We start from the raw sequence: 18146 nt of genomic DNA, 5'->3' as shown, positions 1-18146 counted from the left end.
TAAAGCAGTATTATCATTGTATATTAGGGAAAGAGGTATCATGCATTTGTGCAGTTAGACCAAGAACAAATATACTGATTGAAGTAATGGGCAATTCTTAAAACCATAAAAGCCTGCACGAATGACAAATTTGAACTAAACAGGTGAGATCATAGCCGCTAGCAGAGTTATTTTATTCATGTTCAGTAGCATGACAAGCATGCTCGTTAGTGTGCGTTGGAAAACGAATGACTCAGACCAGCTTCTATCACTTCGGTATATGATCACCAAAGAAAATCCCCTCACAGTGTGATTGAACACATCACTCCACCGTGGGAGACACAAAGCTGCTAAAAGGCAGTAATTCATAATTTAGACAGACATATCTGTCTCATCCATCTGATTAATAAGACACGCAAGGTCGTATCTGAAGATCTGAAAGTGGCAGTAACAGATTGTGGCTGGGCAGCTGAAACAGCACAATACCGGCTTTAATGTGACCATCCTCATGATAGCTCTTGTGATATGGTTGCAGGTAGATAAATGACATTCGGGCTTTAAAGCATTATGACGATCATAAAAAAAAAGGTGTATCACGTCACACCTCTGTTGAAGAGTGTACTTACGCTTCAGAATGTTTCTCTGCTCCAGCTCCTCTGTGGTTGGTCTTTGGCTCAGGCGTCTAAAAAGAGAAAACTGTTTACACTCTTTTTACGAGCAGGTATGGATTTAATAATTCTGCAGGCTCGTGCAGAGAAAAATCCAAAATTATCAACACTTAAGATGTTGTTTTTTGTTTACACCTTTTGTTGCTGAGAATCTGAAGGCTGTTTTAACACCAGCCAATTTGGCTCATCTGTTAGAAAAGGCCAAACTTCAGGACACATTTTTAATGTGCATCATTTGTAACAGTATACCACCCACAGCTACACCAAAAAAATAAACAACAATCTCTGTTGTTATCCTAAAGCAATGCCAAGCTTGAGAAAAAAGTAACACCTAGCCACATTTTCACAGTCCACTTTGTATGCGTGTGTTTGAGTGTACCTGACTAATTTGCTGCCAATCTGCTGGCGTAGCTCGTGCCTCTCCGTCTCTGAACTCTGTGGCAGAATGTTTTTCTCTTCCAGCTCTTTCTTGCTGGGTCGGTTCCCCAGTTTAATGTTCAAGGTGTCTCGTCGGCGGATCTTGCTGGCAAGAGAGGCTAGAACAGAGAGAGAACAGGCAGGGCTAGTAACAGTCTTCCGGGGGGTCAGCTGTGGATCATAATGAACAAACAATGAAGAAAATGAGACGTTTAAAAACCTGAAACATCAACAGAAAGTCCATTGTAATGATAAACAGATTAAATGCTGTTCACCAGTGCTGGTTAGTTTTGCAAGCAAAAGTTGCATCTTTGACAATTTTAACAGCATGACTGCACGAAGCAAACATTGCACCGTCACAGCAAGTTGGGCGGCTTCACAGTCTGACTGCAAACGGTTCTTTCACTTCATCTTGGGAGCAATGAGCCCTTGAGCTGAGCAGGATGTTAAAGCTATGGATGTGTTTCTGCAACCATTCAAGGGTTTATACACATCTGGTGACATGACATATTCTTTTACTGGAAGTGTCTATTCAGTAGCCATGAGCTGCTGGCCTACTGGTCAGTTCCACAACTCTGAATCAGGATACGCTGTCTTATATTAAAACCAAAGGTCATGTGTCATTAGGTAAAATATATATAAAACATATTTATTTGCAAAATAAATATGTTTTAACCATAGTAGCAGGACTAGCAGGGCTCTTTAGTTGTGAGGCAACAGTTCTAACCATTGACCCACTGCACTACATCCTCTTAAACACATCACACCCCGCCTGCTAACTGACATGTCGAAGTTGAGTTGTTTAGGTGAGCTTCTCTTTAAGTTCTGCAGCTGACGTGACTGTTGTCAAACATACTGTTTGAGTCCTCGTCTTCCTCCTCCTCTTCTTCCTCCTCATCCCGGTACAGGATTGGTCCGTCAGAATCAGAGTCACTAGTTTGGCTGTCTCTCGGCCTATCGGGTATCACGGTCACCTCGGCCTGCTCTGTTTTTACCCTGGGTCGCTGCGGCTTTTCTGCTTCATCCTCTGCTGACCTGCAGGAATCAATAACACAACAGTGTGACTAAACAAATTTTAATAGATTTATTGTCAGTTATCTAATTTCATATAACAGCAAATCATATAAAGATTAATTTGTGACTTTGTTAAGGTTACTGTAATGCATGCTATCAAACTTAGATAAAGTCAAAGTGAACATAAGGAATTCAAGCAATCAGCAACTTGCATGTACCAACTAGATTTTTACAGTACCTCCGGCTATTTTCAACAACATTCTCTGTTTCTCCTTTCTTCGTTCCACCTCCTCCTCCCTCCTCTTTTGTCCTCTCCTGTTTATCGCTCTGTGAGCTGCCGCGCGCCTCTCCATCTGCGAATGATGTGTTTTCTGTAGCAGTGTTGACATGAGAAGACTGACTTGTGGTTCCAGGAACTGCACCTTTATGGGTATCTTCACCTGCACGCGATGCGTCAGGTGAAGATTTGGGATCTTGGACAGAGTCCCCCTGAGCTCCCCCTGTGTCATTGCTTGAGACTTTAGATGAAATAGATTTGGTGTCTGAGGAAAGGCGAGAAGCTTTTAAGTCTCCAGGTGGGTTAAGAGTCTCTGCAGAGGCTTTTTGAAGTACAGACGATGAAGTCGGAGTGTCTGATTTCCGGTTGGCCTTTGCATCTGTCCTTTCATTCTGTGCTGCAGAGCCAGTGTCCTTTGACGCACGAGAACGAGGTGTGGAGGTGGAGGTGGTGGTGCTTTTTGTTGTGCATCCCGTCTTCTTTGGATGAGAGGACTTGGCTGAGGAGGACAGAAAATCAGACGTTTTTGTTTTTCTAGATGCTCCATTTTCTGAAGACATGCACAAAAACCTCCTAATATGCTTATACAAATTCTATGTTGTAAAAGACAAATATTTATGTGTTTTAAAGTAAAAATGTCATCAGTAATATATGTAGTTAATAACACGCGTATGATAATGTGAGAATCATCCCAAAATATAAGCAATGTTTATATTCTGTTTAATGGCTGTTGGCTACTTAACCCAGGGAACTATTGCTAGTAGTCTTACACCTTCTGTTCAAGTGAAACATTTTGATTGGCTGCATGGATAAAACTGAAGCGTATAAAACGCGATGTCTCACTTTTGCTCTCTATTTCAATCAAAGTAGTTTCACCTAAAGTATGATCGGCCTTGAATTTTATTTTTCAAATGCATCACGTTTTTTGTCTAGGCTGTGCAATGCCAGAAAACGTAACCATTTTTGATTAATACATAATCCAAGTGTATGCAGCACATATGGATTCCAATATTTACCAACTCTTAAACTTAAACATAATAGAGTAACTATCTAAACATATCTTCTCCATTAAAACTGTGACAAACACAGAATACCTAAGGATATACTGACTACTAAAGTATGTTTTCAAGTCTATGTGAAGTGTCTTTGTGTGCTGGTAAAAACACCCTTAGGAGAGGGGGTGAACTTAGGATTTCGAAGTTATTCAAACATTAATGAAGCAACGTTTGTGCCACTTTCCTGAACACACCACAAAAGACACAAATATCCTCTGAAAGGACTGCATGAACATCACATGCAGTGTTCTAAGTTTTGTTTAACCATGCTATATATTGCAGCACAGACACACACACATATACACAGGAAGCAGGGGGATGATCATGCCCTGGTGTCATGCTAGTGAAACCACACAAGCTCGTCAGATTGCTCTCTCTCTTTCTTGTTAAAGTGGCGATGCTACACTGACCTCACTCACTTTTCTTGCTCAGCCCCTCTGACACACACACAAACACTGCAGACATTTCTAGAGGTTCACAGATAAATCTTTACTTCTGCTTTCTTGGAAAACAGGCAGATATTGTAAATGACATGCTTTTTATAAGGAAAGCACATCGTGAAGAGGGAGAAAAGGGGAAATACTAACCACTTGACAGAAACTTCAATAACATTTGCACGAGTGTGCACATACAGCCATGCTTAGAAGGAACAAACTGCTTAATAGTGACTCCTATTTTCCTTCCAACAGTGAGAGAAGGGCATTCTCCATGCGGGAATGAGGGAAGGGATGAACACTGACAGGCCAGCTGGTTTCGGTTCTAACTATCTGAACTTACCAGTCCCGCGACCAGTTGTGTTAGTGTTCCGTGGGGGGTTAGCTTTAGCCTGTGTGGACGACCCAGTCTTGACAGTGGTTTTAGTTGTCTTTTTAGCCCCAGAGGCACCATCCTTGTGCTTTGCCGTGGCTGCGGTGCCACCGGCAGGTTTGGATGATGCGGGCGGAGTGGCGCTTGGCTGTTTTTTAGCTTGAGTCTCTCGAGGTCGCGCCTGATTTGCCCGGGTGTTAGGTTTAGTATCAGACCTTTCTAAATAGATGAGAGGGAGTAGGAAGGAAAAGTGCAGCAGTTACAGGTTAATATAAAGGCTGGAAGGAAGATAAAAGTTGCTGATCTGTGCAAACTGATGCACAAATAGAGAGGTGGACAAGCAGAGACAGAGGAGAAAATGAATGATACAGAAAGTGTATGACAGAGCTGATGATGAAGGGCTCTTGTACAGCTTTTCCAGAGAACTGATAGATAATATGTACCCATTAACCTTCCCAGGCTCCAGGGTAGGCGATAGTATGTGTGTTCAGTTGCTGTACTTACAGAGTTTGTTGCCTTTGCCTTTCTGATTATTGACAAATGAACAAACAAATGGCTACAAGTTCAATGCTAACAGGGTTGAGTTGAAAACAGCACAACACTTAAGCAGCATCAGACACAAGAACAGTGGCCTGTCTCCTCAGGGAGAGAGAGGCATTAGGAGGAGAAGATACAGCTCTGTTCAAACTGTGAATGCCTATTGCAGGCTGATATAATGGGAATATCTATCTGAACACATTAGACCCGCTCATTGATCCCACAGTGAGTTCAATGTCAACCAGAAAGCTGCTGCAGATACTAATGCATTCCACAGCCCAGAGGAAAAGACATCAAAGCACCTAAAAAAAGCTACAATATTTAGATCCAGTATATAAAAATGGAACAGTTCAAGGGCCGAAAAAGCCCCACATTCCACAAAATGTGAGTTCTCTGTAGAAGAGTAAAGTTTTCTCAGCATTTAGCACGTCTCTAGCGACAACCGTTTCTTGCTTTAATTTTCAAACAAATAACGACAATGCATCTATATATAATTCTTCAATATATGCAGGTGGAAGACTGTTACCCTGGGCTTGTAACTTCAACTAGTACAGGAATCTGATGGTTAGAGACTCCAACCAGCCCTGGATTACAGGCCAAAGTATGACAAAGGTTATATTGTGACTGGTCCAAAGGTTACCTGGTTTCTCCTCAGTTCTGACCGGGCCAGTTGCCTGTTCCTCCCGCAGTGTTTCTTGAGACTCAATGTCGACTTTGACTTCCTCTGGCGTCAAACTGGATGTGGCATGGCCGTTCAGATTTTCACTGATGACTGGTTCATCTAGGGGAGAAGAAATAAAAGCTGCTTTTTAGTCATTTTCTCCATCTCCTGATATGACACAAACAACATGTGACAAAGTAAAAAGGCTTTGAAGTGTAAAGAACAATAAAAAACATGTTAAGATGTGTCTTACAAGGTGAATTGCTTTGCTTTGTAATAAGTAAATGTCATAATTTGGGGAAGAAGAGGTGTGGCATTCAATGTGTTCTTGAGCATGGATTTGACTGAGACATAGGACAAACCTTGGTCTGGGATGAGAACTCCTTTCTTGATGAGCTCCTCCCTCGTTTGTCTAGTGGAGATTTTTCTCTCTAGAACTGAAAGACCAACAAGCTCAAGTTCAATATATTTATTCGAACACATCAACAACACAATGCCAAACCACATTTTACACAGTTTGCAACTGCATGACGTTGAAATAAGAGACGGGGTGACGAACGGGCCTGCCTACAATCCAGACCTGTCACCCCATGTAAACATTTTGCACATTAAGAAAAGAAAAATGTGACAAAGGAGACCACATAATGTTAAGTAAACGAAATCCTATATATAAACAACTGTGTGAATATATTTTATACTGTTTTCTAATAAATGTGGTGTTTAAATTACTTGTAAATCACCACAATCTGCTTTTACTGACATGGAAATGTGGTTGTGTACTGATCTCAGACCCCTCCCCCCTGAAAACTTTGACACCAATAAATAATCTAATTATAAAGAAAGACGTTCTACTTCCCAGTTAGCACCTTATATATCCTATATATCTAAACTGCCTGAGCGCTAGCATTAAAGGGACATAGAGGAACACAACTTTCATATAAACACAGGAAAAGCAAAAGATAAAACCTAGCAGCTTTCAGGAAAAAGAGTCTCTGGTTTTTGTATTTACCTCTGTCTCTCTTTATTTCCCAGCCAAACCCCTGAGGAATCAATCAGCAAGAACTACAAACAAACCATTCACTCTTTTCCTTTTAAAGCTCTTCTGGGAGCAACAGTGCTCCATTTCACGCGTAATGTTCCACACAAATCCAAAAATGCAATCTGAGATATTGACCAGACACTTGATTGAGGAGAACAAATCAGAAGCGACTCATCAGCTTGTTGATACAGTGTCATTAACATACACATCCACACACGGACACACAAGACGTCCTACCTTTTGAAAGATCCTGGAACTTGTCGCTGGTCTTCTTCTTCCTCCACTTCCAGGGTTTGAAAAGTTTGCCCAGGGTTGACAGCTTGCCTCGCTGCTGCCGTGATGCATGGGCATTCTGGGCATTGGCAGAGCTGTCCACCGCCACGTCGCAGCTGGCCAGAGATGTTGATTTCTCCAGTCCCTCAACTAGAAGACACGAAAGCAGAAATGCATATAAATAAGAGAAAAGCAATATCAGCGTGCAACCCAGGCAGGGCCCTTATATTTGCATATTATCCATAAGCCTTTGCAGCCTTTCTCTAGGAGAGCTGGTCTCTCCTACAACGGATATGCAAAGATAATCCTGCCATCTGAGCACAGGAGATTCTTATTCTCAAGACCAACACTTCCAATTTAAATAAAAATAATAATACTGGACCTTAATTTCAGTCAAACTAGTTTATTTTAACTCCTTCATACTGCACAATACTACAAGTATAGGCCATCTACGATGTACACATGTGTTATATGTTATAAAACAGATTTTTCTGCCTTTCTAATACTTCTTCTTCTTCTGTGATATACTGAACAGCCTGAATCCCACCCTTCAAATTACTCAACTGAAATGATCCGAGAAGGTGAAGGACCCTCTTTACTTAAAGTGCTCTCAAACATATGCAATCATCTGACCCCCTTCCTTCAGGTCACAGCAACATGATGCTCAAAATAGAGTCATAGCACTTAAGATTCATTTTTATTCCTGTAGCCATTTAAAGGACGACAGGAAAAATGGCTCTCTTAACATAATGGAAGCTTCCACAAACCACAGTGCACTTTATCTGGCTCTATAGTTTGCATTTTTTATGTGCAGGATTATAGCGGTGTTTATATTTTCAGTCTGTATTTACTGGAATTGTGTTTATATTTTAATAGTGTAGTGTTATTTAGTATTATACACATCTCTTTAACAAGTGATTACTGGTGTTTACTGCCGAAGGCTTGTTCCTGTTAGTTTCCCGATAACGCCCGCCTATATTATCAACTAAAAGCTTTAAATGAAGACAGATCCACACACGTTTTTAAGATGGAGTCAGCAAGTGTTAAAAAAAAGCTGAGAAATAGTCATATTTGTCGCGCTCTACAGGTCAGTCAGGGGCGAATATTTGTTTTTAACAGTATTTGCAGTGCGTGCGCTTGTGTGTGTGTCTTGGCGAGATCCTTGTCCTCCCACAGCTCCTCCTCTTCCTGCTGAAAGATTAGAAGAGCTGTGAAACTTCTGGGATAATGTCGACAGTGTGTGCAAGTGCGTGTGTGTGTGTGTGTGCAGGAAGCTTACAGAGGAAAGAGAGGTGGTGTGTGTGATTCCTCAGATTTAAGCAGAGGAAGGCTTTTGTTTTTGCAGCTACGTAACACTGCTGAATCACCGCTGACTCTGTGGAGCCCAGCTAGCGGCAAATGTGTATCATTTTTTCCGCAAAAAACTTTTGAGTAATTTATGTCTTTTTTCATATTTGCACTCCCGAAGAAAAGGTCAAGTTATTGCTGCTTGTAGGAAATGAAGTTCAGCGATGTGGAAATATTGAAGGAGCTGTGTGCTTTTAGCACAGAAGTGCTCTTAAATGACAGAACAGCCCCAAAACCATGCCTTTATGAACGCATGGCGCAACATAGAAGAGCCGGCTCCACGGGACTAACTCGGCCGTCCTTCTGCATCTAAAGGGAAATGGTCACTTTTTTGAAGATACCAATGTTCACATTTTGGACAGTTTAAATGAGGAGTGAAAGAAGCCATCTATGTCCACTGTGAACGACCATCTTTGAATAGAGGTGGTGGTTTATGACACCAACTGACTGCCATCTCAATCCAGTTCTGAGATCCCTTCCCAGACGCCTTGACGACCATTCACATCCTGTGCCATTTGACCTCAGGAAATCACGTGATAGGGTGGGGTTAAGTTTCACGATGAGCTCACCCGAAACCTCGGCTGATTGTGACCTACACTCGTTTTCACACCTTGGCTCGTGTGATTAGGTCGAGGATCAATAGGGGGTCCATGACCCTCTCAGGGACACTCCCACAGAGCTTAAATCTGGGACTCTCCATCATTTGACTCTTAGAACTGAAGAAGCTTCTCGGATGAGAGGTGAAACTTCTTCAAGCAATTTAAAGAGGTCCAGACGCTTTTCTTTCCAAGCTCCTCAGACTAAGATGACCTGGATGACTGAGAGCCTTCACAGACACTGTGCTGAACACTTTATTTTTATTATATTAATATATTTAAATGCAGTCAGACTAAGTAATAATAGATGTTTGGAACATTAATCAGCCATGTGCAGAAATTAAAAGTAATTACAAAACATCACACCTACAATTTGCATTACATAAAAAGCCTGGCTCAAGTTCAACTTCAGCTGATATGTCTTCAACACAATACTTGGATGTTTTTCACATGAAGTCATGGTGGTTGTTTTCTCCAATTATGTGGACAGCTTCAATTAATTCTGAAAACAAAACTTTAAAAGATGCAAGATCAAGTGCACGATCCAGGATCCTGGTTACACTAATCCATAACAATTTGTATTCTGATTGGCAAGAGGAAATATACTCATGAGCGCAACCTACATTTGTTGACATGGTAGCAGCCTGGTTTAAAAAACTAAAAAAAAAATTAACAATCATCGCAAAACCTCAATAGCCGAAGGCCAGGGACTCTCATGTCATCTGCAAACTGAGATAAACGCAATTATTCAAGGGAGACGATTTAAGGGAATTCATTAATTCATTCTTTCAAGTGCATTCTTAGAGAACTCCTAAATTTGCAAATGCTAGCTACACATGGAGGGAATCACTATGCCTGCTCAATAAAAATAATAATGCATTCCCACTCAGCTCATGTCACTCTAAATACTTGCCGACAAGAAAACAATAAAAGTTGGTTGAAAACAGAACAGTGCAGTGTCAGTACTGTTTAAGATGCTTATGCAGCCCCATTGTCAGCAAAAAAAAAAAAAGAAATCTGCCAGATTTCCACCAGACCAAAGCTTAAAAAACACTCAGCTTAGCTGACCAGATGATCCAGATGTTCATTTTGGCAGTAAAGAAGTTAAGTAACCATTTGCCTAACAGCAACTAAAGTCACTCAGTCAAGCATTTCCTGGCTAAGCAGATCTAGTGGGTCAAATCCATTTCATAACCTTCAGCTCAATTGAAAACTATCAATAGCCTGATGATTGGTTGGCTCTCACCAGCATTGGCAGATAGCTGATTCGCACTCTGCACAGATGGACATGGGCTAAAACTGATGAGTGTAAACTATCTCTGACTGCTGCTTACTGCTGATGAAGGATCAATGCATTGTTTATTCACACGCTGTGAGTAATTAAAGTCTACATAAGTGTACATTTTTTTTCTACTAGTGTTGTTTATTTTCCACGGTGATGAGAAAGTCTCTCTTTTTCCCCTGCATTACTGAAGCTAAAGTAAATGTGCATCGATCAAAATATTTGTTGGAACACTGTCAATTAAATATGATTAAACCAAATTCACACAGGTTTACAACTAACAAACTCTTAATATCTAACAAATAATATCGAATCTTCTTATTCTGTCTATAAATTTAAAGACAGTTTTGCAGGTTTTAAAACATTTGGTGGTCTTTAGCAGATCTAAACTAAATAAAGTAGGATTATTATAACAAAAAACTGATGTGTCATTAGCCTAAAGTGTAAAATGAGGGTCAGATAGTAAGAAGTAATATAACTAGAGCAATATAACCATAACAAAGCACTCTGCTTTGTTAAAGAATGCTCGTAAAATCATAGTTTCATTATTGCTCCCAACAGTATTGTGATCACCTTTATCACATCGAGTGCTCAAGGACAAACATGTACATAAAAACAATGGCAGTAAAGAGTGAAGACATGGAGAAGTGCAGCACAGAGCCCCCTACAACTCCCCTCAGACCAATGTAGCACCCTCTTTTTGCACACACACACACATACTTTGCATACACACACTCATTTCCTGTTCCTGTGTTGATATCAAATCACAACAATAGGTGCATTTCAGCAGCTACTCTGTACCGCTAACGATGGGAAAATCGGTAACAGCGATTATCATCACCATTAGGCCAACTATCAAACTTCCAGTGGGAACCAAACAGGGACAATGGATTGACTGACTACTTGCTGAGAAAAGAAAATGAAACGAAGAGGCAAAAGAAAACTCACTGCTTAGTTTAGAGAAGAAACAAAGCAAATCATCAAAAGAGATTCATCTGCTTCCCATTTTTCGGAACCGATTGTAATACAGTCTTTTCAAATTCCTGGTTTCACAGTTATGTAATTATCATAGGGAAAGGGGAAGATTTGAGATTCATGCTGTGTCGTGTAGCAATGCAGGAAATCTAAAGCCTGCATTGCTGTGACACATGCATGAGGTGCTTACACTTACACCGAATGTGTTCAACGGCAGAGATCTCACAAGTACAACAATAAGTCATCTTTTCCGAGAAAATTACACCTACAGTTAATTTATTGTTCTCACCTCACTCTGCAGAAATTCCAATCATTCCGTCCCCCAAACAACTGACCAGAGGCTGATGCTTGGAGGCGGGCAACCGTTAATTAACTCTTGATTTCCATCTTTATGTATACGACTATTATCGACATTTAAAGAAAAAAAAAAACTTGCCGATTTACTGTAGCTACATTGTAGTGGAACAGAAAATAGTGAATATACGGTCGATATTAGCTACTTTAACAATTTCTCCACAGTAATTGAACCTGCAGCTGCAGGGTTGTTGTTTGTTCTTTAGTGAGAGATTGCATGATGGTTGATTAGTTTATGTTTTCACTGGGATTCAAAATGTATAGGAACCAGTCCTAAGGGTGCACTGTTCCGGTTAGATGTCACTAACAAAAAGACAGAGGTGGCGCTAGAGGTGGAGCTGGACTTGGCGGTGTTGAAAATGCTAAGATTTTTACTGGGAGTGGCTAAGAGGGAAATGATTAGAAAGTAGTATATCAGAGGGACAATCCAGCTTGAGCTGTTTGTGGACAAGATGGACCTGACACGTGCAGGGAAGGGACACTGGACAAAGCCTGTTGAATATGGAGCTGCCATGCAGACAGAAAAGAGGAAAACCTCAGAAGAGTCATGGGTGTAGTGAAGGAGGACATACAGTGTTAGTGTGACAGAAGAAGTTGCTCGCTTGTGTGCGAGATGGATCTGATAATCTGTCAGTGAGCTGATTTGGCAACTTCTAAATAAAACAACTAAAAAAAAAAGAGGACGATCTCATTTATCTGTACTTGTCTCATTTCAGCACAGTTTGAAAATTTCTAGGTTTGTGAACACTGTGACGGTACCTTATGGGACTAGCGATGTATACTATACCAGCGGTCCCCAACCTTTTTTGCGCCACGGACCAGTTTATGCCCGACAATATTTTCACGGACCGGCCTTTAAGGTGTCGCGGATAAATACAACAAAATAAAACTAGTACCGGTACCAAAAAAAGAAGATTTATTCATAACACACGTGAAAAGACCCAGGAAACAGAGTTAACGATAAAAACAATAACAAAATAACACTGAAAACCGATAAAAACCCTGAAAACCATACATTTCACGCCTGAGCCTCAACTCTCGCGGCCCGGTACCAAACGACTCACGGACCGGTACCGGTCCGAGGCCCGGGGGTTGGGGACCGCTGTACTATACTGTATACTGTAAACTGGGGAGGCAGGATTAAAAATAGTTGGAATAACCAGTCTTTGGGACTCTATCGCTTGTGTTAGTGCTGCTTTTTTTAGCTTAGCCTATGCCCCAGAAGACACAATATATATATATAAAAAACTTCTTTATTGTGAAGTGACACTGGGTAAAATGAAAACAATATATGAAACAATATGAAAACTCTCCACTGCACCCACTGTATGTGCTTCTTTTGCTACTTTTTAAATGTTTGATTGTTTATTTCGCGCTTGTTCCTCTTTGTGGTGAACACCACAGTTGTCCCATTCCTGTTCAAGCCCACTGACACGTCTACATAGTCAAATATAACGGTGACAAATATAATACCTTGAGGCAGACAATGTTAGTTTACTGTATGTGCAGAAATAATGCTCAACGACTGCTACATCAAACACAGCAAACGTTTCAGCTGTTCATTACATTACACAAACAGATAAACACCACTGCCAATCTTATTTGCCAATAGATCGAACACTGTCAACAAGGTAAGTACTAACAGATAACAGCTTTAAACATGTTGACTTCTTTTCAACTAAAAAAATTTTTTTGTTTGTTTTTTTTAAAGTCGATCTTGCCAGGCCTTAATCTATTGTATCTATTAAGAAAAATATACACCATCATAAATCAACAAAATCAGGTTTTAGGAAACCAAATCAGAGGAATTAAGATCTTCAGTTCATCAATCTGCTGTTTAACAGCAACATATGTTATGCTGTCAGTATTTGTTGTAACTGACAGTTGCTTTAAAATAGTGCTGTATTTGATCTCTTGAAATTAAACTGTGTACCTCTAAATCTCAGTTTAATTCTGGGACGTTGTTACACATTACAGATGCTGACTCGACTCCATTGTGCCACAATGAATTTTACACTGAAACAGCTGAAATGCAATGTCATGCAAAATGGGTGAGTCAGGACTTGGATATTTTGCAGCTGGGTGGGATAATTAGAAACAACTTCAGAGACAGCAGACGACCAAATAAAAGAGACTTCAGTTGCCAGTTGCCTTGACAAACTGCAAAGTCTTATATGTATCGCCTGATATAATATTTAAGGGTAAAAGAGATGTATTGTGACAGAGCCAGCAAACTCTTTTCAGACATTATTGCCTGAACATGTGTTAAGGAGGAGGGAAAAGGGAGAGGCTTCCTTCCTTCACTCCAAGTCACCGGGGAGGGAAGAAGCAAGCGTCACAAACAGAGGAAGAGGGATGGAGGGGGAGAAAGAGGCAAAAAGAAACAAAGGGAAGAAGAAAAGATGAAAGAGGGGAAACACAGGGGAAAAGGGACACTGAGGTGGGGCATGAGAAAATGTGGGATTAAAGAAAGAAGGAACAGGGAAAGGAAGAGAAGAAGACAAGGCTACAAGAGGTGCTGGACAAGAGTGGAGGGAGGGGCGGCGCTGGGCTCTGCAGTTTTAACACTTGGGTCATTTCTTCCAAATCTTTCTCCAGCAAAGGCTGGACAAGCATTATAGAGCTCAACTCATGATACTTGCACGACTTCAAAGCTCTGGCTAAGTCTGGAGTAACAGAGCAAAAAGCAGTCAAACAGGAAACCGACCATGTTTTAACTTCGGTAGAGAAGCTCAGAGATCTCAATTTTATGTTAATGATCTTTCAATAAGACCCTGAGAGAAAGAATTCCACTTCTGCTCTTAGTGCTGTAGATTCAGCATTTAAAGCCCACCGCATCATTATGAAGTCGTAATGTAACCATGCAGGACGTATAGATCATTATTATAGCCACCAGGTTCCTTTGCATGTTGACTAAAGTGCATTACAGTTGAGTCTGAGTTTTAGTTTAAATGCTGACAGAGCCATAAAACAGATTTAGTTTTGTTTTCATCCAGAGTCATGTGTCTCATCCTCTACCTCACTGCCTTTAAGCCTTCCCATAAAAAGTGTGATTGAACGTGAAGTGCCTACCTTTATGGCTCAACGAACCGACCAAGGACTACAGATGGGGAAAAAAAGGCTTTGATTGTAAAAACAAAGCATTCGGGTTCAGTATTTGCCAGTGTTGCATATGAAAAAAGCTGATTAAAATGACTCTGGGAATTAGATACACAAAGAACTCCAACAGATTAACCAATGAACAATCAGTGCTGCAGTTTAGTATGCAGATGAAAGAACACAAACTACTCTTTTTGTTCAATCTGTAGCTCATAATAAGCTTCAATGTCATTATAAAGCTGATAAACACTTGATGGTTAGACTGTTTCATTTAAGAGTATTTTTTCCTTTTCTTTCTATTAGCTTCAGCTTCATAATCTTCAAAATCTGCATGATTCCTAGTTTGAAATGATAACACTTTGGTGTTGCCCCTCAGACTGCTTTGAGCTGACAGGAAGGCAAGAATAACCCAAATGACCACTTGTTTTAACTTCAAGTATCTAAAAGAGCATCTCTAAAAGTACAACATATGCAACCTTGCAGCAGATGGGCTACAGCAGCACAAAACCACACGGGGTGCCACTCTTACCAGCTAAGAACAGAAAAATTAGGCTCCAGTTTGCACAAGCTCACCAAGAGAAGATCGGACACACATTAACTGGTCTGAAGACGTTTTGATTCTGATTGCAGGGTTAGAACTTAAAAACTTTGAAAGCGTGGATACAGCCTGTCTTGTATTAATAGTTCAGGCTAGTGACAGAGGTCTAATAGTGTGTGGTATAATGTCAGTCCATACTTTGGGTCTCTGAGCGCCATTTAAATGGTAAATGGCCTGTATTTATATAGCGCTATCTAGATGCCACAGCCTACCTGAATATAGTTGCTGACCATGTACATCCCTTTATAACCAAAGTGTAAGCATGCCCCGCTGCAAAGTTCAGATCATCTCAAGATGATTTCTTGAACATGGCAATGACACTGTCAAATGGCCTCCACAGTCACCATATCTCAACCCAACTGAGGTCTTGGGACACAGTGAAGCAGGAGATCCACATCACTGGCAAATCTTCATGATGACTGCATGATGCTGTCATGTCATTATGCACCAAAGATATGTTTCCAGCACCTCGCTGAATTTATGCTACGAAGACTTAAGGTAGCTATAAATGCAAAAGGCGGTCAAATCCAGTACTAGCATGGTGCACCTAAAAAACTAGAAAGAAATCTGAAGAAGTCTTCATTAAGGAGATAATTAACTCACTAAGGAGTTACATTAATCCATAATTTAAATAATAACAGGTTTAAACGTAGCTCAGAACTCCAGCACTTCTCATTTATCCAAAATTAATATCTTCTGTAATATTGCATTTCCTGCTGCTCTTCATAAAAATGACCAGGCCTACTTGTTGACTCACTGAGTGCTGCTCAACAGCTTCGTGACTGTATTTACTGTGCTCAGATAGACAGCTCGATCTGGGGTCTACTGTAGGGGCAAATGGTTACAAGTTTAATCTGCGCTCCTTCCGATCATCTCGACCAATGTCAAGTTGGCTGCTAAATACATAAAGTCTTCATTACCTAGTTACAACAAGCCAGCCTTTTAAACAGCTCTTGGGTTATACAACACTGCATCCTGTTTTAAGACAGGCTGTTTCACTAGTTTTTCTTTCTGCTATACAACAGTTGGTTGGCAGAGCCAGCGATAAATTTAGAAACCCCCTACACACACACACACACACACACACACACGGCGTAAAATGATGCAAGAATAAAATGAACACACATCTATTTAGCAAACTTCCACTGACGTTAACGGTATTTAGCGCTGCGCTTTGTTTGAACTGTGTCGAAGTTATGCGACAGAAATGTGAAAGAACGAAAACAAAAAACGAGAAGACTTCCTGAATAAAGATAGCGGATTGTGTGTGAGAGAGACAAGAGGAAGGGAGACTGCACACACACACACACACACACACACACACACACACACACACACACACACACACACACACACACACACACACACACACACTCACCGCTTGCAGTCTGAGACACGGCAGACACGGCGGTCTGACCCATATTCGGCTTGAGCACCGGGCCGGACCGGGCCCCCTAACCCGCTATCACGGCTCTCTATCTCCGCATAAACCCCGTCCTCCACCGCCAAGCGAGTTCATTTCAAAAAAAGAAGTTTTTACGCCGTGATGGCTCAGTCACTGGAAACTTGGTTCACTCTCTCACTCACTCTCTACTACGTCGTAACTTCCCCTCCCCTCCTCCACCACCTCCTCCTCCTCCCCGCCTCCTCCTCCTCCTGTGAGCGGCTGAAAATGCCTCTCATTCCTCTATGCAGATTAGGGACGCTGCTGGGGTCAAAGGGCGAAGGGGTCCGACACTCTCAGCCGCTGGTTTACATCGGCCCAGATCACGAAATGATGGCACTAACCTAGAACTGCGCTCCAGTGAAACTTGAGGTGAATGTGACTCAATTACATAACTATTTTCACAAACCAATATTGTAGCCTTAGTGCATTACACAGCTTTTGTTAAAATTCATATTGTAACTATTGTATCTATCTAACTTTTGTGTATTGTCTTCTCTTTTTTTAAAAAACACATTATGCAGTCATTTGCAGTATTATCACACATGTATCCTTGTCACACTTATGTTTCATATCATCAAACAAATTTTAATATTAGAGAAAAAAAATAACGCCAGTAAATACAAAATTAAGTTTTTTAATTGCAATTTTATAGAGTATTATAATTATCATTGGGCAGCAGGGTGTCATGGTGGTTAGCACTGTTGCATAACAAGTTCCTGGATGCAATTTCACAATTTCTGTATGTTCAGCCCTTGGTCTGTTTTTCAGACATTTGTGGAAGAAGACATAGTTTTAAAGAGCTCCCTGACTTTGAGTTATCATTCTACTGTCACAACAAGTCCGTTTGTGAGATTTCTTCCATCCTAGCTATTCCGCAATCACTTGTAAGTGTTACTTTATCAAAGTGAAAGTCTTTCGGAACCATAGCAATTCAGCCACAGATTGGCATACCACGTAAAGTTACAGAGTGGGATTACCGAGAGCTATGCGTAAAAGTTGCAAACACTGCTTCCTCAATAACTGTAGTGTTACAAACCTCCCTTGGCATTAACATGAGCACAATAACTGTGCACCAGGAGCTTCATGGCATAGGTTTCCGTGGACAAACAATCACGGAAACCCATTACACTTTCTTAGTCCAATAAGCTGAGCTGAATAGGTGTAAGGTGTAATGTGTAGGAGGCCCAGTACGTTTGTGTATGTTGTGTATTTGAATATAAATATTTTAACTTGTTTCTCCATCTGTGAATTCTTCACAGAGCAGGCTGGAAAACGTCTCCAGCTAATGCTAAGCTAATGACAGCAACAGAAAGCAATTAGAGTCAGGGGTGGGAAAAGCTGGTATCATGCAAAATTATGTCTGGGCGTGCACAATAAGTTGTGTGTTGCAGCAGGACATTTACCTTAAATATTAAATCCAATTTATTTCAACCTAGAGTACTTCCCATAAATGGGTGATGTGGTGGCATGACCTCATTAGAGCCTTTCACATCCTGAAATTTGACTCCGCTGAAGGAGTCCTGTAAGTACAAAATGGTCCAAAATTCCCCCTGTGATCATCAGCCATCTCTGACCTGCAGGTTCCTCTAAAGCCTGAGGTTTGAGGTTACAAAGGGGGCTGAAGCAGGTATTAAATCCAAGGGTTAAATTATCTTTTGACCTCAAATGAGTGTGCTCTATAAATATGTATAAATTGTGTGTGTTAGTAACTCAAGGATCAC

The 18146-nt window shown here is 40.8% G+C and overlaps 1 protein-coding gene across 5 annotated transcripts in view; it reads right to left on the bottom strand.

Moving 5' to 3' along the window:
- phactr2 (phosphatase and actin regulator 2) overlaps positions 1 to 18146 on the bottom strand; it is a 45573-nt gene that overhangs the window by 10706 nt on the left and 16721 nt on the right. For 2 of the 5 annotated variants that reach the window (XM_026190329.2, XM_026190331.2), the window contains exons 2-9: positions 6692 to 6877; positions 5778 to 5852; positions 5395 to 5535; positions 4188 to 4436; positions 2317 to 2854; positions 1921 to 2099; positions 1027 to 1183; positions 606 to 661 (exon numbers count right to left, since the gene is read on the bottom strand). In XM_026190329.2, coding sequence (XP_026046114.1) covers positions 606 to 661; positions 1027 to 1183; positions 1921 to 2099; positions 2317 to 2854; positions 4188 to 4436; positions 5395 to 5535; positions 5778 to 5852; positions 6692 to 6877 — 1581 coding nt within the window. Of the gene's footprint in view, positions 1 to 605; positions 662 to 1026; positions 1184 to 1920; positions 2100 to 2316; positions 2855 to 4187; positions 4437 to 5394; positions 5536 to 5777; positions 5853 to 6691; positions 6878 to 16356; positions 16584 to 18146 lie in introns of those variants that run through there. The other 3 variants (XM_026190330.2, XM_026190334.2, XM_026190332.2) reach the window with 3 other exon arrangements.

Source organism: Astatotilapia calliptera, chromosome 13 (assembly GCF_964374335.1).
Source record: "Astatotilapia calliptera chromosome 13, fAstCal68.1, whole genome shotgun sequence".
NCBI lineage: Eukaryota > Metazoa > Chordata > Actinopteri > Cichliformes > Cichlidae > Astatotilapia > Astatotilapia calliptera.
This window is presented reverse-complemented; position numbering and strand designations above follow the sequence as displayed.